General features: G+C 37.6%; 1 protein-coding gene across 1 annotated transcript; it reads left to right on the forward strand.

The window, feature by feature from the left end:
- The first annotated feature begins 279 nt into the window (after positions 1-279).
- Positions 280-19,475, forward strand: COQ2 (coenzyme Q2, polyprenyltransferase). The gene is made up of 7 exons (XM_037021187.2): positions 280-589; positions 6,033-6,199; positions 12,192-12,313; positions 13,598-13,683; positions 15,670-15,803; positions 17,760-17,948; positions 18,788-19,475. The coding sequence occupies exons 1-7, from the start codon at positions 295-297 to the stop codon at positions 18,950-18,952; spliced, it is 1,158 nt and encodes a 385-aa protein (XP_036877082.1). The 5' UTR covers positions 280-294; the 3' UTR covers positions 18,953-19,475.
- Positions 19,476-19,739: the final 264 nt, after the last annotated feature.

Genomic DNA, 19,739 nt, shown 5'->3' on the forward strand with positions numbered 1-19,739 from the left:
AGGAAACACCAACCTGCAAATCATTATTTTGGGTTCAGTAGGTTTTCGAGGTTGACTTGCTTTTCCTGGTACAACTGTTGCGCATGAGTAAACATTATCCTTTCTCATTTACAGAGAAAGCTGATAACAGGACTCCCTTTTATACGCTAAACATTTCGGGGACCCCTTCCAGGGTAATGTGAGCACGATAATCCCTACTTCAAGTTCACTGTGGAAGCTCAGACCACACCGCCCCCGCGGGCGGGCACCCCGGTGACGTCACTGCGCAGGGCTGCCGTGACCTGGCGCCAAGGAATGACGTCAGGCCGATGGGAGCTGCGCCCTTCGGGGGATACCATGCTGAGCGCGAGCGGCGCGGGGCTCGCACGGAGCCTGTGGGCGGCGACGCGGGCGCGGCTGCTGGGCTCGCGCTGCCCTGCCCTGGCCGCGGCGTGCGCGTCTGGCGTCCTCGGCGCGGGGGACTGGCGGCCTCCTCCCGGGCCGGGGCCGCGCGCGCGCCCGCTCAGCCTGTCGGCCGCGGCCATAGTGAACTCGGCGCCCCGCCCCGTGCAGCCCTTCCTGCGCCTCATGCGGTTGGACAAGCCCATTGGTGAGTGCGGGCGGGCCGTCCAGGGGGCTGCGGGCGTGAAGCCGAAAGCCGCGGCACCCAGCCCTCAGGACAGCCGCCCTGGGCGCCCACCCCTGGCTTTCACATCCCTCTGACCCCTCAGCGCCCGACAACGGCAGAAGCTCGCTGCTTCCGCAATCCTTGTTTAAATAATGAATCAAGAGGAAATTCCATGCTCGTTTCACTCTATTTGCACGTATTCACATTGCACTTCCTCATTCATTCCCATGATCCTTCCCACAGTTCTGTAAGGCTCCCAAAGCAAATATTTAAGACAATCATGACGCGGAGGAAACTACGGTTCTTTGGCAGAACCAGACCAGACAAGCCTAGCACTTATTTGATGCTGAATTCTCTCTCTTTGCCCAGCACCACCCGTAACAAAAGATTAGTTAAATTGAAAGCGGCAGGTACAAGGTGTATGAATTGCCTGCCTGTCAGCTCACAAGTCGCCCCCAAGGGAGAATTTCCATAACCTTCCTATTTAAAATAATACCTACCACCTCACTCTATCCCTGTGTCCTCTGTGTCCTCTTTTTCACTTCTTAGCACTCACCACTGACATGTTTTTATTGATTTATTGACTTCTCCAATATAATCTAACCTCCACATGTATGGGACTTTTCTATCTTGCCTATAACAGAGCTTGGCACTAGTATTAAAGGAATGAATTCCTACCATACCGCCTAGCTTCAGAGATAGAAAGAGCTATGGAAACTCCCTACTTTCAAGGAACTCCCAGTCTAGTTGAAAAAGACAAACTTGGGTGAGCTAGGAAAGTATGGGATCAAATATTAATGGTACAGATGGCAATTGCTACCATTGGAAAAAGAGTAATTACTGGAATCTCCATTGATGGAAAAAGCTTCAAAAACAAATTGGATCTCAAAGGGCAGGTTTATTTTGCAGAGACTAGAAGAGATCTTGATTGATGGGGGAAATATTTTTGCAAAAACCCAAGGGTGGAGAATTGGAAGACCAGGTGGGTGTAGGAAATACCTGGAAACAAGGTTGAATAAGAGCTGGATTGAGGAAGATGGACAGTGGGGAGGAAGAGGTGGAGGCTGAACTCCAGGTATTCTAGATGGCAGCATTTGCCATTACAGTGCTTGGAAATACATTCAAATTCCTAGATACATTCACTCCATCGTTGCCCAGCCAAGACCCCAAATTAGGCCTTGTTTTTGGTATTCTAGGTTTATACATTACTTATTTGGGATCAGAACACTAAGAGTTATAACCATCAAGAGTTAAAATGTAAAAGCAAATTAAGTAACAGGCACAGCCCTGCCATCATGATCTCTTGCATTTTGAGGCATTGCATTCAAGTTGAATGGCATAAATTTCCAAGCCCAATTCTCATCTGAAGCCTGACTCTGATTGTGTTCTTGATGCTTGTGTCACAGAGCTGCAGTGTGAGTTTACAGGCATCCAAGACAAATAAATGACTGCCATTATTCCCACAGAACCTCTGGCTTCTGTGTTAGTGAATAGCCTTCCCCACCATATAATAAGAGGCTCTGGAACCAGACCTTTGGGGTTTTTTTCTCCACTCTGCCCATTTGAAGGACTTCAGTTAAGTTATGTTACCTCTCTGGGCCTTCATTTCTCATCTATGAAATGAAGATACCAATAATACTGACTTTATTAGGTTGTTGTGAGACTTCATTATATATATCAAGTTCTTAGAACAGTGCCTGACATAGTAAGTACTCAAGAAATGTTAACCGTTATTACTAAAGAAGTGGGTATTGGAGATTGGCTTCATAGTTATTATGTATGTGATAATACCAGCCTGCATGCTTTGGTTCTAAGTAGGGTGATGATTGCAGGATTTTTCAGACAACTTACTGATAGTACTGTGCTAAAATTCAACAAACCTTTTTTCAGGCCCTACTGTATGCCAGTAACAATAAATTGGCAGTAGTAGAATTTTTAGTTTGATATTTCTTGAAGTTGTTATTTTGTGGGGATAATTTTATGTTCATTGTTTTGCTTTGTTGAAGTTGGAGATTGTTACCTTCATAAAGTGAGTTTCTTTTTTTTTCAAATTGAATTACAACTTCTTTCAAATGAGTGAAACTTCATTATTTCGGGAAGCTCCAGCAGGTGGCACTCTTTCCACTAAATTGGTGGTGTAATTTCTGTTTTAGGTCATTTGTGGGTGATTATGTTGTTTTTAAGATAATGCGTAATTAGTGATTGAATCTTAGACTCAATTTACACAGGCTCACCTTGCCAACTCTGCATCTTTCTTCACAGAAGAGAGCGTAATGAAAGTGTCATAAGGAAGACAGGAGAAAATGTTGCTGAGAACCAGGAGGGCAAAAGAGCAGTAAGAACTTAAGTGTCTGTAGAGATTGAGGTATACAAAGTGGTAGCAGTGGCCTTAGGACGTAGAATGGAGCCAGACTTGCCTGGGCTTGAATTCTAGCTGTGCCACTTGTCTTTGTGACCTTGGGCAAATTACTTTCTCTGTGCTTCAATTTCTGTATCAAATGTATAATAAAAATAGTGCCTCATAGGTTTGTTGTGAGAGCAAAAAGTGTTATATGACAGCACTTGGCACATGTTAAGTGCTATATATATTTATTACTGTTTTTGTTTTCATCATTACTAGTGTCATAACAATTCTAAGAGGTAGATGTTCTTTCCTTTCATTTATAGATGGGGAAGACTTAAAGCTTAATGTAGAACTTTGGAGTCAAGGCATGGAATTTAGTATCTAGCAGCACTCCCCTTACTAGGCAGACATGGAACCAACTGATGGAATCCGGACCTGAGTACCACCTTTTGAATAAGCCCACCCACCATCTCAGAGAGACCTAAGTGTCATCTTACCTAGGCTACAAGCATTCTCCAGAGGACACGTCAGCAAGCCACAAACCCACCTTTTTCCTGACCCCTACCCTCAAAGAGCCCACCAAAAACCCTGGCCATAAAAAGCCTCTTGACCTGTTAGAGACCCTTCTTTTCTTTGTTCTGCTGGCCAGGACAGAGGGGTCCCTCTCAGGTATAGTAATAAACCTGCTTGGACTGTTGAGTTTGCATCCCTTTTACCAACAATCTGAATTTCACCTGCACTACAGGACCCCTCCTCATCTATAAGGGTTGCCCTACAGATTCCATCAATAAATGAATGTGGTACCTATAATACAAACTCAATGGCCAAGGAAATTTTGCTCCTTACACAAAATGCTATAGGGGATTACACATCTTTCTTACCAGAATTCTTTTAAATTCACTTCTAATTGCTCCAGGAAAATAATGCCTATGAAGTGGTGTTCTTTTGTTTCTAGCAGGATAAGATCAGTGTCTTGCCAATGGGTTTCAGCTCCATACAAGTTCACTATGGATTCAGTGCAACCAAAGAAATGACAGTAGAACATTCTTAGGGTGAAAGGGTTATACCTAACTTTATTCCCATGGTGTCAGGTCATTCACTAGAACCCTGTCCTCTCAGAGAGAGTCTGCATGCAGCAAGCCGGTCTCTGCCTCAGGGCCTCTCTACACCCGCAGCTATCTCAGTCTCTGTCCTAGGCACTGCCACCACTCCAGCCTCTGCTCTGCTCTCCTGTAACCTTGCAGCTGTGCTACCATGTCACCTAGAGCACTGAGTAGGGCTCTTTATATAGAGTCCATAATGACATATTGCCCATACATGTGTAGTGAGCTAGCCAGCCAGGGCCAGGTGAGAATCCTGGTCACAGGAACCTTCACTTTATCCACAATCAGTTGCTGGTGCCTCAGAGCTATACTGGTGGGTGGATTCAGGGAGAAGCAAGTAGTTATGTTTTACTCTACCTCTCGGTATATCTGTTTCCTCAGATGTAAGTAGGAATAATAATATTGCCTACTTTATAAGGATGTTGTTGAGAAGTAAATGAGTTTATGCATATAAAGCACTTAGAACCCTGTCTGGCACTTGACAAAAATTCAGTTAATGTTAGCTATTATTGTTATTGTTTTAGGTGGGACACACTGAATAGGACTATGTCCAGGACAACCTGAATTGGGGTCTGGACTCACCATACCTTGTTTTCAACCTTTTCTTGCCTTTTATGCTGTTAGTTTAAGCCCCTTCTGAAAAAGCTTCCCTGATTCCTCCCCTCTCCCTCTCCCATTAACTCGGCTGTCACTGTTTTATGCCTCTGTGGGACCTGCACTTGCCTGGTTTTTAATTAATCTATTTTGTTGTTATTGTTTCTTTAACTGTGCTTGTTTCTTTTGATTTATCAACTGTGTGAAGGCAGAAACCAGCTCTCTGTTAGTCCCATTGTTTTCCCAGTTCCTAGGACAGCCCTGACACAAGGTGTGCTTTATAAATACTAGCAAATGAATAAAGCTTAAACTTAAGGTGACTATAGGGACTTTATCATTTGCCCATTTTTGTACAGGATCTGATCTTTCTTTAGCCACATACTCTTTTTCTCTTATATCACTAAATAAGGAAGAAAATAAGGAAGGAAAGTTTGAAATATTTCTAATAGACACCATGTCCAAACATTTAAGAGACTCTTTTTTGAAAGGAGAATATCTACTAAAGTTCAAATGTGAAGTCCCCTATCCATACAGTCTATTTGGTTTTAGCTTAATTTCATTTAGTATTTGGGCTAAGTGCCAAGAACTAATTCCATTTGTGCATATGGCTGCAGAATACTTTAAAAAAGCAAGTTAATAACCTCTCTCCCCCAATGCCATTTTATTATATTGTATTAACAACAGTAAGGAAAGTCTTAATAACTTTTGAGCAGGTAATTCATGCATATGATAAAAATTAAGGTGCAAGGGTGGAGAGTGAAAACTAAGTCTTCCACTCCTGTTCTCCTCTTGAGCGGCAGCTACTATCAGTTTCTGTTGTATCTTTCCTGACATGGTCTATGAACATACTAACATGCAACTGTATGCATTTGCTTTATATGTATGTGTGTGTGTGTGCTTATATTTACATGCATACACACACGCACAGTAAAATATTTTTAGGTTGTCCTCCACAAGAGTCCAGCCAATTTATTACCTCATCAGAAATGCACCAGAGTATCTGACACCCCAGGGTGTATTGTCAGACTTTGGGTTTTACTGATCTGATAGGTGAAAAAAGTTTATCTCAATGTAATTTTAATGTGTGTTTAATGTTGGGTTATCTTTTAATATGTATAAGAGCCATTTGCATTTCTTTTTCTATGAACTTCTGTTATGCTTTTTTGTTCACTTTTTACTTGGATTATTGATCTCTTTTCAGTTTCTAGGAACCCTACACATTAGGAAGAGGAGTCCTTTTTGATATGAGTTGCAGATTTATTTTCCCAGTTTGTCATGTGTTTTTGACTTTGTGTTCTTTACTTCTTTGGGATAGAGTATGTAAACAAATGAAGGCACTTAACTCACTTGAATTTTAACCTTTTTGTCTTTTCTTTTTGCTTAGGAACCTGGCTGCTATATCTGCCATGTACTTGGAGCATTGGTTTAGCAGCTGAACCAGGTTGTTTTCCAGATTGGTACATGTTATCCCTCTTTGGCACTGGAGCTGTTCTGATGCGTGGAGCAGGCTGTACTATTAATGACATGTGGGACCGGAACTATGATAAAAAGGTATTTTCTTTCTGGAAAGCAACATAGGCTTCTCTCAGTTCTTCATAGTAATATGATGGTTAACTGTGTTATGTTGGTGTCCTTCTTACCCTGAAACCCAGGGTAAGAAATGCTGGTATCGGTTGAACAGCTGATACTGCAAGTCTAGTGTACTTCCATTCTCTACATAAGAGCGGCCATGGGGACAAGGTGTATACTTCAGTTTTACAAAATGAGTTAGAATGTAGAAGGCCAGGGTAAGGATATTAGAGAAGGTGAAAAAAATCTGACCTGAACCTTAGGGTGTCCAAAAGAGCCGTCATCCTTCCCTTTGAGATCCACGTTGGAGCTATATAGATGGGAGCTTTGTGTAACTATTCTTATACAAGTCAAATCTTAATTTAAAGAGTCAAGGCAGTCCCTGTTAGCATTTGCATAATTATTTCTTTAAAAAACGTAATGTTCTTTTTTCTCTTAAGAAAAGCAATACATATTTGTTCTGAAAAATTCAGGCAACACAGAAATAGAAGGATAGAAATAGAAATGGAGGGATAAAATTACAAATCTTCCTTATCTCCTCCCTCAAACCCCCAGTGAAAACTTCATTTAAAAGTTTGGTGCATATTCCTCTGGATTATTTCCTATGCATATTCTTACGCATGTGTATAAGTGTTTCATTCTTCCTCAATAGACTGTTATTTTCTCAAGGGAAGAGTCCATCTCACTTGCCTTTTATCCTAGCAGCTGTGTTATAACAAGTACAAGAGCTTGAGCAATAATCAAGTAGATTTTCAATTTAAAACTGACCCATGAGCCAGGCCAAGCCCACAGCAACAGCGGAGATAAACCCCAAAAAAAAAAAAAAAAAAAACTGACCCATGGTGAATTTATAAAGTAAATAATCATCCCTAGTTTGCCGTTCATGTAAGTTTGAATTTTCTTAAAGGAAGGCATACCTGTAGTGATTTTTAGTTTATAGAACTGTATCACATTAATATATTTTTAATTTAAAAAAATTCATTGAATACTTGTATGTGAAACACAGTGACAGGTTCTAGGATTGCATGAAGAAAGAAAGACAGCATTCCTGACCTCATAGTTAGTGATTATAATACAACAGCACTGTCATGAGAATGGTGTCCTCAAGGGAACACTGAAGACTGTCTACTTCAGCCAAAAGGAGGAAGCTAGAGAGAATTTTCTGGGAGTTCTACATGTGACCTTTGAACTGTGATGGAACAAGATGGGGGAAAAAAGGTGGGCTACAGGGCAGAGGTCATCTTAGGCAGAGAGAACAGCTGTTGTAGAGACATGGCTGTGAAATAAAGTATATTACACTTAACAACTGCAACTGTGTGTCTTGTGTGTGGCTGGAGAATAGGATAGGGGCAGGGAGGCGGGAGCTGCATGTCAAAAGCATCTCTGTGTCCTGCTGACCCAGTTGGGGTACCTTGATGCATGCCAGCAGATGCATACTTTCTTGATTTGGGGTTTCACAATATCCTTCTCAGTTTTTCATTCTGCATAACCATATGAATGAGTCTCTGGCATATAACACTTCAAAATAATTCTTAAACATGTTTAGAGCAGCTAATGTCAAAATCCTGGTTGTGATATTTTATTGTCCTGAGAAGTTTTGAAGGGTGTTACCCTTAGGGGAGACTAGATAAAGGATACATGGGATCTCTATATTTCTTTAAATACATAGCTTTTTTTTAAAACTGCATGTGAATCTACAATTATCTCAAAGTAAAAAGGTTAATTAAAAAATAGTGTATCCAACCAATGAATTTTTTCTTTTTTAATTAACAAAATATGACCATTTTTGTCCCCTCTTCAGTGATTTTTTTCTCCCCAGAAAAAAGTAAATAAATATCTTACATAGCCCACCTGACACTTCTCTCTGATCAGAGGAGTCCATATTCTGTATTGACATAAAGCACTCAGTGTTTTAAAACTACTGAAATGGTTGTACTCATGTGAATTTTAAAATGTTATGTGCAACTTTTTATTTTTTTATTATATTGGGGTACATATAATAAAATACACAAATATTAGTGTATAGCTTGATGAATTTTGACATTGTATACATTCATGTAACTACCAGCCAGATAAAAATATCAAGCATTCTCACTAATTTTTCTCCCTTCACCTATTTCAACCATCCCCCACCCCTCTCCTTTTAAAAAATCTAATTTCTTTTTTTAATGTATTCACTTTTTAAAAAAAAAAACCCAGTTCACCCATTTCTTCTATCCCATTCTCCCCACAACCCCTTACAACTACTAATCTATTCCCTGTACCTATGAGTTTCGGTTGTCCTTTTGTTTGTTTTTAGATCCTACATATAAGAGAGATCATGTGTTATTTATCTTTTTCTGTCTGACTTATTTCACTTAACATAGTGCCCCCCGGGACCATCCATGTTTCCTCAAATGGCAAGATTTCATTTCTTTCTTTTAATGGTTGAATAATATTCCCGTGTGTGTGTGTGTGTGTGTGTGTGTATATGTGTGTGTGTGTATACTACAATTTTATCACTCATCTATCAATGGAAACAGGTTGTTTCCATATCTTGGCTATTATAATTAATGCCACAGTGAACATGGTAGTTGCGTGTGTCTTCTCAAATTAGTATGTTCATTTTTTTGGATAAATACCCAGAAGTAGAATACCTGGATCATATGATAGTTCTGTTTTTAATCTTTCGAGGAACGTTTATACCATATTCCACAGTGGCTGCACCAATTTACATTCCCACCAACAGTGTAGGAGGGTTCACTTTTCTCCACATCCTTGCCAATACTCTTCTTTTTTGTCTTTTTGATAATAACCATTCTGACAGGTATAAGGTAATACCTCATTGTGGTTTTGATTTGCATTCCCCTGGTGATTAGTCATGTTGAGCATCTTTTCATATGTCTGTTGGTCATCTGTATATCTTTGGAAAAATATCTATTCAGATCTTCACATTTTTTAATTGGATTGTTTGTTTTTTTGCTAATGAGTTCAATGAGTTTTTTATGTGTTTTAGGTATTAGTCCCTTATCAGATATATCATTTGCAAATATATTCTCTCATACAATAGGTTGCATTTTCATTTTGTTGATGGATTTTCCTTTGCTATACAGAAGCTTTTTAGTTTGATGTAGTCCTACTTATTTATTTTTGCTTTTGTTGCTTTTGGTTTTGGTGTCAGATTAAAAAAAAACCATTGCCATGACCTGAATCAAGGAGCTTACTGCCTGTGTTTTCTAATAGGAATTTTATGGTTTTAGGTCTTATATTCAAGTCTGTATTCCACTTTTATTTAATTTTTGTGTATGGTGTAAGATAGTGGTCCAGTTTCATCTTTTGCATGTGGCTGCCCAATTTCCCCACCACCATTTATTGATGAAGCTGCCCTTTCCCCGTGGTATATCGGCGCCTTTGTTGTAACTTAACTGACCATATACATGGGGGTTTATTTCTGTGCTGTCTGTTCTGTTCCATTGATCTGCGTCAGTTTTTATACCAATATCATACTGTTTTGATTACTATAGCTTTTTAATATAGTTTGAAATCAGGGAGTGTGATACCTCCAGTTTTGTTGTTCTTTCTCAAGATTGCTTTGGTTATTTGGGAGTCTTTTGTGGTTCCAAACAAATATTAGGATTCTGTGATTAAGATATTTCTGTGAAAAATACCATGGGAATTTTGATAGAAATTACATTGAATCTGTGTATTGCTTTGGGAGTATGAACATATTAGCATTTAATTCTTTCAATCCATGAGCATGGACTATCTTTCCATTTATTATTTGTGTCTTCCATTTCTTTCATCAATATCTTGTAGTTTTCAGTATAGAAATCTTTCATCTCCTTGGTTAGATTTATTCCTTGGTATTTTATTCTTTTTGATGAGATTATCATTGTAAATGGTTTTCTCAATTTCTTTTTCTGATAGTTCATTATTAGCATAAAGAAATATAATAGAGTTTTGCATTTTAAAGAAAGTTTAAACACTTGCCAAATGAATGCGTACCTCACAGTTTCTTAAAGACTGCGTGTGTTCATGGCTCAGAGTTTTGCTTAATACATTAGATGAGAAGTAAATTGCTAATACATTAAATGATAAGTGAATCATTATTAGGATATGGGTTGTGTTTTGTTGATGTTGTATATAATCAATAGGCATGTGATAAACATTAGGCCCATAAACATTGAAATAATCTCAATGCACAGGTATTAATGATTTGGTTTTGTAACCTGTGAGCTTCTTTATTAAAACCACATAAAGTATGTTTTAACATAATGTTACATTGTTTTTAGTCTTTTGATGGAGTTCTTATTTATTTTCAGTTCTTATATTATTTTCAGATAAATTTAGCTAGGTAATCATCACTGTACTAGAGGGGCAGTGTAATCGTATGGGTTTTTTTAGTGTGGTTGGTGGGACTAGAAAGTCACTGAGCCCTTCTGCCTCAGTGTCCTAAGACAGAAATGATGAGAACTTGAGAGTGGCCAAAAGACAGGGTTGTCATGAGGATTCAGGGATATGATGCATATATATGTATCTCTTAGAACAGTGGCACATTGTAGGAACTCAGATACTAGCTGGAATAATCATAACATCCTGAAACAAATATAAGAACATAAATTTATTTCCAACGGAAACTAAAGGGACCAAAGCCAGGATAAAAGATCCACTTCCGGCACTGTAACCAAGATGAGTTGTCACAATTTTTGACAAACTTATTGCACAGTGAAGCATGCTATAAATTGGGCCAGCAATTTTTTCTGTAAAAGACTAGATAGTAAATATTTTAGGCTTTGTGGGCCATACTGTCTTTGTTGTAACTATTTGACTCTTTTGGAGTGTAAAAGTATCCATATACAATATGTACACAAATGAGTGTGTCTCTGTTTTAGTAAAATTTTATTTATGCACACTGAAATTTGCATTTCATGTTATTTTCATATGTCACAGTACATTACTCTTTTTAAGATTTGTCTGAAAAGTAAAAACTATTCTTAGATCATGAGCTATACAAAAACAGGAAGTAGGCTGGATTTGGCCTTTAGGGCATCATTTGCTAACCTTTGATATAAATAATACAAAAATATGGTATATTATTAATAGTTAACACTGCATATTTATATGCTTCAAACACTGTATTTACTCTATGAGGTGGGTGCTATTGTTACCTTTCCATCTTCTCCCCATTTCTGTTTTTCCTTTAACAGGTGAGTAAGAAAGGTTAAATAGTCTACTAAAATTCACACAGCAAATAGGTAATGGAAATGGATTCAAATGTTGGGCTGTCTGGCCCTAGATCCTGAGTTATTAACTTCTAACAATGTTGAAAATTTTGGTTATGCTCTTTATTTGTGATTAAGTTTAAAATAATCACATTTCATGATCTCTTGGAAGGAAAAGAACAATTAATACATGTCATTTGTCCACATAATTGCTCTGTCTGTTAATATTGTTATAGTGAATTTGCCCTTTATATTTGGGTGCAACTAGTATAAGTTTAAAGACCCTTCCCTAAATGGCAAAAGCACTCCCACTTTCCGACCCAGATTATCTGTCTTCTTTCTTCCTTCACATATGATTTCTAATTGCAGTGCTCCTTATACACAGGACATTTCTCTGGTACTAGCTTATCTACCATGCCCTGCATTTTCCTCTTTCCTGAGGAGTCTCATTACTATAGCCTTTCTTTTCTCTGTGGAAATCGAACATATACTTACTGAGTAGCTAAATAGCTAGATTAAGAAGTTGCTTTGTTTTATTTGTAGATGGGGATGGGAGATAGAAAGAAAGGGAAACAAGTAGTGGGAATTTTCAGTTCTTTTCAAAGCTGTTTTAAATATGAAATTTTGCTCCTTGGCAGTACTTCTGATGTTGATTTCACTTTTTATTCATATTTTTGCCTTAGTACCTACCATGGGCCAGTCTTTTGATTAAATGTTTAAATAAATGATTGAGCCATTACATGAGCTAAGGTGTTCCATTTTTATGTGTTAAGGTAACAAGAACAGCAAATCGCCCAATAGCTGCTGGAGACATTTCAATTTTTCAGTCCTTTGTTTTTCTTGGGGGACAACTGACCTTGGCACTGGGTATTCTTCTGTGTCTGAATTACTACAGGTATAGTAAATGTGTTTTTCATAATCATGTATAAAATCTCTCCTTTGAAATGGAAGAAGTAGGAATACAATAAAATTGAAATACCTTAATTACAAAGTTGTTTACTGGCTACCTATCAAGCATCTGTAAGTTAGCGTATTGTAAAATTTAGAAGCCAGAGGAATCATGAGATCAGCATATAATTTATTCTGAACCACTTTCAGTTCTTATACTACGTGTTCCACTACATGTGTCCTCTAAGAGACACAAGGCACTTTCATAGGCTTTTTAGGTGCATGCATGTGTGTATATATACCCATACATAAAATTTTATTTATCTTAACAGTATATCTGAAATAGATAGAAGCAGAAGTGATAAAATTCATTTTGCAAAAAGAGGAACCAAGTCTTTCCCAGAGTAATGTTCCTAATCAGTGACAGAAGAATAAGTGGAAGGACTCACCCCTATATCTCTTAAACAGAGACAAAACTTCTCTGCATCAGATGGCTGCTTACGAAGTGCTTCAATGAAAAAAAGGAGGTCAGCAAAGAAGCATTACTTTGTAGAGTCTCAACTTAATTGCATATCTTGCCCTGATAGCATCAGTCACATGAAAACACTGAGGAAGGTTATTCCTGAGGGGTAGTGGTTGGTGAGCTTTGAGGTACCTGAGAATATCTTAATGTTATCATTCCCTTATAGGTGCTTTACGACATGTAGAGTAGTAACACCCCATCATTCATAAACGAGGGTATCTTGACTCATTCTCTGTTAAGACCTCTCAGTTTACTAGCTATCTTAATGTTTGAAATCAGAATTTAATGTGGTAGTAGCATATGATGGGTAAGATGTCGGACTCTGGAGCCACACTGCCTTAGTTTTGATTCCTGGTCCTGGTACTGACTGGCTGTACTGTATGGTAACTGACAAATTCCTTAATCTCCTTGACCTTTCGTTTCCTTATCTGCAAAAAACAAGTAGAATAAAACTATCTGTCTTTTAAGGTCCTGGTGAAGATTATAATGAGTTAACGTATATAGGGCAGTTAACGCCTGATACATAAAAGTACTCTGTGTGGTAGCTATTGTTATTTTGTTTGGTTGTTTTGTGACATTTAAAATATTTTCTAATTGACCTATATCCTAATCAAAGTCTGGGAATCAAGTCCAGGAAGATAATTTTACATAAAAAAAATGTAATTTTAAGATAAATCATTTTGCAATTAATATTACTATTGTTGTCTTTTTTAGCATTTTCTAAGAAATGGTGATATTAATCTTTTTAATGTTTTTTCTTGATTTCAGTATAGCTCTGGGAGCAGCATCCCTATTTCTTGTCATTACCTACCCTCTAATGAAGAGAGTTACATACTGGCCTCAATTGGCCTTAGGTGAGCTTGAAATAACTCTTTAAGTATTTCCTTCAATACCCTCAAACTGTACTTTTATTATAATATCATATATGTTTATATAAAATACATGTAATGTCATATCATATGTACTTTTATATATACTATATATTATATAATTTTATATATAATGTCATGTATAATACTTTTATATATAATATCAATATTATATATTGACAGTAACATACAATATGTGGCAGAGATGAAATGTCAGCCATGAAATTTTCCAAACCAGGAATAGGTTTGCATATTTTTAAAAATGGCAATTAGCCATTCTTAATAGCTAAGCAATCTTACATATTTATTGTCACTGTTAATGTTTTCAGAAATGATCTTTTAAAAGCCTAGGTGTGTCAGGAGGGAAAAAAAATGAGCTGCCTTGACCCTCCCTTCTCTTTAGGCAGCTGATCTAGATGCCCTGAGGCTTTGGGGCCTGAAGTAGAAAGAACTCTCAGGTAGAACAGGGTTAGTGTGTGAGGACTTAGCTCCCCTTTACCTGAAGCCCTTCTTAGACCTCTCAGGAAAGAGTTAGCCTGCTCTCTACTGGGCTCCCATAGCACTCTGATGGGGCACTTACCACGCCAACAAGAAGACACTGAGAGCCTCCTCTGTCTCCCCATTGATAAATTTAGGTAAATGCCTAAAAGGTCAAGCTTGCTTTACATGTGGATGGCTGGCATCTAACAAGCAGCATTGGGTGCTTTACAGGCATTCAATAGATGTTTGTTGGTAAAAAGAGAAAGGTAGGCAGGGAAGTCAAAATCTATTGCAAAAATAACTACTGCTAGGCTTTTCTCCTCTAGTCCCAGAATAAAACAGAATATTCCTAGAACTATGCTAGTTCTTTGAGCTATTTTTTCAGTAAATAAAAGAAGAGCCAAAGACACTCCAAGAAACTGATGTGTGCCTGTCTTGTGGGAAAGTTGTGGTGGCATGTTCACCTTCTTCTAAGATCCTGTCAGTCAATGTTGTATTTCTTTTCATTATTTAAAAAAGAAAATAGGACATTATATTCTCAACTAACCTGGGAATCTTTTGGTAAGAGGTGAGTAAGCATTTCCTTTGTATGAGATATACTAAGAAAGCTGGTATATTTACTTCAAATATTTGTTGAACCCCCAACTTTTATTTTGTGCCAGTGATCACACCAGGTGGTAGGAAAATAAAAATGACTAAAACACATTCCCCGGCCTGAAGGAGCTAGAGAAGAAGACAACAGATAAGCAGGTCATTGTAGTACAGTGTACTGGTATGCGAGAGTGCTCTGGGACCACAGAGGAGGGGCATTTAATCAGGTGAGGAGAAGGGATTCTGAGTGGAAATTGACAGTATGGGAGGAGAAAAACAGCTTCTGGGACAAGATATTTGGAACCCATTGAGTTTGAGGTGCCTGAGGGACTTGCAGGTAGAGATGTCCACTGCCTGGTCTGAAGCTTAGGGAAGTGATCAGGTTGGCACATAGAGACTTAGGAACTGTCAGCGTGTAGATATTTGTTTACAGTCCTCATAGATGATGGGCCTGTAGAATAAATAAGTGTTCCTGTCTGTAAGCTTGTTTCTGTAGCTTTTAGTCAGGAAGCAGAGTGAAAATGGAAAGAGCACAGGATTTTGACTCAGAGAGGTCCAAGTTCAGACCCCAGCATGTACTGTTTATTGGCTGTGCCAGAAACCACAGTAAGGAGGATAAATGTTCCCATGAAAACTATTTATCAGGGGGATATTAATCTTTTTATTAGCTGTGTTATTTTAATTTTTAATTCTCCTCTCTGGACCTGTTTCCTTTTTTGTAAAAGGTAGCTAATAACTACCACAGAGAGTTGAGAGGACGTAAGGAACAAACATGTTAGAAAACAGCATACACAGGGCCCAGTACACTGAAGCCCTGAATACTGCTCATGCCCTCGCCTTCCCCTTGGGATTCTCAGGTTCATTTAGACTTGTCCTCTCTTTCTGTTGCACTGATTGTAGGGTTCACTTTTAACTGGGGAGCATTACTTGGATGGTCTGCTATCAAGGGCTCCTGTGATCCATCTGTTTGCCTGCCTCTCTATTTTTCTGGAATTATGTGGACTCTAATATATGATACTATCTATGCCCATCAGGTAAAGAAATTATACCTATTTTGTTAACTTTGGCTTAGTTAGTGTTTTTTAAGAACCAAATTAAAGGGAAAGTATTTTTTCCTAAAAAGAAAACATTAACACTTCCACAGTGCCAATAAATATTTTTATTTCATGTATATGTATGTTTACCAAAGAGATCAACTCATTTATTTTATTTTATTTAAAATAAAATGAAATTTAAATTTATCTTATTTACAAGCATTTGAATCATATTTATTACATATGATAGCACTGTCTTAAATACCTTACAAATCCTAATTTAACCTCATAACCACCTGTGAGGAAGGTACTTTTATTATCCTCACTTTACAGATGAAACATGGACCAGTGACTTGTGTCACACAGTCAGTGGAAGGCAGAACCGAGGTTCGGGAGCTTTTAACTGCCCCTGTCCTGCCCTTCTTTGGATGCCTCAAGTGGTTGTAGGAGGCAGCCCTTTTACCTAGCATAGGTAGTAAACATCTTCCCCTTTTACCTATTTTTGTCATTATCACTTTAAGACTGCATCATAGCCCATTGAGTTAATATGCCACATTTTTTAGGTTAATAGGTTGTCCATTTTTGGCCTTTTAAGTTGTTTTGAGTTTCTGCAATTATAAATAATATTGTCCTAATCACTAATATCTTTGTGAATGTGGGGGGTAAATTTTTAGGAGTGGTGTTATTTAGTTAAATGACATAAACATTTTAATAGCTTTTGATACTGCCTTTTTTATAAGCTTAATAAAAACTCTTTGGCTTTTCTTGGTTTGTGTTCTTAAATTACCTTTTAAGTTTATAAACTTTGAATAAAGGTTATTTTTCTCAATTTTTTGCAGTATGACTGTACTTAAATAATATGTCATGATTTAATGAAAGTTATTTCAAATATCTCATCTGGATTTCATCCTGCTTTCTTTCATTAACCCCATTCCCCACTAGATCTGTATTATCATGAAAAAGTTTGCCAGATCTGTAATCAGCCTGATTTTCTGACATGAAACCTGACTGACAGTTGAGAAGAGATGTCTATACTTTTTGCTGTAAGGTCTGGAACCAGTGGTCAGGATAACTGTACTCCAGTTAGGTTAGCTCTTCAGTAAAACACATTCTCATAGACACTTCTGTGATCCACATAATTAAAGATAGTTTTGCACTGTGATGGTGCTTGGGGTATGAAAGGAAAAATATACACTAACCCCAAACCCATTATTATCTGGATTTGGGACTCCAGAAGATAGCCAATCAGATAGCTCTCTGCCTGCAAGTAGATGCAGAGTTTAGCTTTCAGACTCTGTTATCACAAGATCATAATTACAACACTATATAGAAATATAAATAGAGTTGCTGAAGGAGACCAGTCAGCTGGACATGAGTGTATCAGCAAAACTTAGCTCTACTTGAACAGAAAGAATTTGATGGGAGAGGTAAGGAATAAATTGAGCCAGAAGTGAAATGTGAATGGAAATGGTTAGGTGGCAAGTGAGCATTTTTTCTACATACATCATTTTAGCAAGATTGAAATAAAAAATGTACAGGAAATTATTAAGACTTGAGAACTCTGAGGTAAGGAGGGACTATGTGAAGAATTAGAATTGAATTTTACTATATAAAAGTAGTTAGAAGTCATAATGGAATAAGAAAAAGAAACACAATGACATGTAGAAATAGAGATGGAAGATAACTTTATCAGTAACATTTAACTGATCTGACCCACACATTCATTACTGATCAACTTATGTTTCCAACTTAACTGTTACCTTTCAAAGCTTATGGTTTATCTTTATGTTTATAACTAAATAGTCTTTAACAGACAATTTCTTCTGAAATTAGATAGTGGTAATGGTTGCACAACCTTGTGAATATACTAAAACCACTGAATTGTACACTTCAAATGGTGAATTGTGTGGTATGTTAATGAAAACCAGACAATTTCTTATTACTTTCTTTTGTTAGGACAAGAGAGATGATGCTCTGATTGGTCTTAAGTCCACGGCACTGCGGTTCCGTGAAAATACTAAGCAGTGGCTCAGTGGCTTCAGTGTGGCAATGCTGGGGTCCCTGAGCCTGGTAGGGGTGAACAGCAATCAGACCTTACCCTACTACGCTGCTCTGGCTGCCATAGCAGCCCATCTGACTCACCAGGTTTGACCTTTTTTTCCCCTCATTTTCCCTTGGTGTAAATTATAAAAATGACTTTAAACAAAATGACCTCTGTGTTTACCAAGCAAGGTACTTAATAAAAGAAACAACTGCTTGGCTTGAGCTTCCTTGAACCACCCTCCCCCTTGTCCCAACTTCTCATATAAAAAAGCTTGCTATATTATTTTAGAGAAATAATCTTAACCTAAACCTAGATTTCCATCAGATTTTTCTGAAATTACTATGATTCATTTCTGGAAAAATTTCAGCGGTGTCTGAAGGTTGTAGGATGAGTTGCATTACTCTGAAAGCAACCTGATTGATACAATGCTTACACATGTATGGGGGTATTTTTGATTATCGTATAACCAGTATCAGGGGGGTCACTACAAGCATTTCGTGGGTGAGGGCCAGATACATTATATATCTTTCATTGCACTAAACAGCCCCACACAATTGAGAGTTGGCCTGCCTGAGTGTGACTTGTTCTCATGTTGAGAATCATAGCTGCAAAGAATAAAGCTCATTTGAGATGACTGGAGATAAGAGTTGTAGAAAGCAGATATTAGTCAGTGTAAGAAAGAGCTTTCTAAATAGAACTTAAAATAGCGTAGGTTGCCTCAAAGTGTTCATGGAAGTTTTTTGGACATAGCTTAGATGAAGCCAGTGAGAGAGATGGTAGATTTCTACATTGGGATACAGTTTGGGGTATTTCAGGGGCTTCCCATTGTTTAAAATTCTTTAACAAAGTCCTGTCACCTTCTCTGTATTGATGTGTTTATGGTTCCAAGAAGTCCATACTAAGTAAGTACTAAATGCAGCATTGTGTTCTTCTCTTACAGATTTACACTCTAGACATCCACAGACCTGAGGATTGTTGGGATAAATTTACCTCCAACCGAACATTAGGACTAATAATTTTTTTAGGGATTGTCCTTGGGAATTTATGGAAAGAAAAAAAGACAGATGAAGTAAAGAAAAATATAGATAGTAAAACAGAAAATTAGCCAATGAGTTTTATGTATGAATTTTTTAAGACAAACTTTTACAGAAAACTCTCAGGTCTTGTTACCACATAATTAGATTTGAATAAGCAGTCTCACAATATGTTAAAGAATTAAGAACCAAAAGATGAAGACTTAGAACATATTTGCCAGGGTTTTAGTTCAGTTATTTACTAGTAAAATTCTTCCCCTATCCCAGGAAACTAGGGACTCTTCGGGATTTGAGATGACTGAGCATTTGCATGAATGTATTCTTCTGCTTGTTACAATCCTCAGCTCCAGGTATGGAAATTGTATGAGTTTGGGCACTTTAGAGGAAACCTGGTATGTATCTCATCTAAATTAATGTCTCTAGGAAACTGGACTTTCTTTTTAAGGAAAAATGAAAGCAGCTGCAGAAATTTGAGGTTTATTGTTCTTCACTGTGACCTTTCCTCATTGCCAAAAACTGTAATTCAGGAAACCATTCTGTTTTTTATATTTTAGGAGAATTTAAAAGAGTAAATAAAAATTTTTACCTACTGTATTCATACATACTGCCTTTTTTACCAACCCTGACATTTATGTGGGAGATCCAGTCTCTCTGTAGCCACAGTGACTAGAATGGGTGGGCAGGCCAGTAGTAGGGACTATTTTAATTTGTTTATTTTGTTCTTATCTAATTGTAATATATAGGATAGTGGCATAAATTGTAATTTATAGGCTAGTATAAATTATAAATATGTAAATTGTAATTTATAGGAGAGTGACATATTGGTTAAGTATACTGTTTCTTCCCTTGCCTATGTTC

The sequence above is a fragment of the Manis javanica genome, chromosome 5 (genome assembly GCF_040802235.1).
Source record: "Manis javanica isolate MJ-LG chromosome 5, MJ_LKY, whole genome shotgun sequence".
In the NCBI taxonomy this organism is placed as follows: domain Eukaryota; kingdom Metazoa; phylum Chordata; class Mammalia; order Pholidota; family Manidae; genus Manis; species Manis javanica.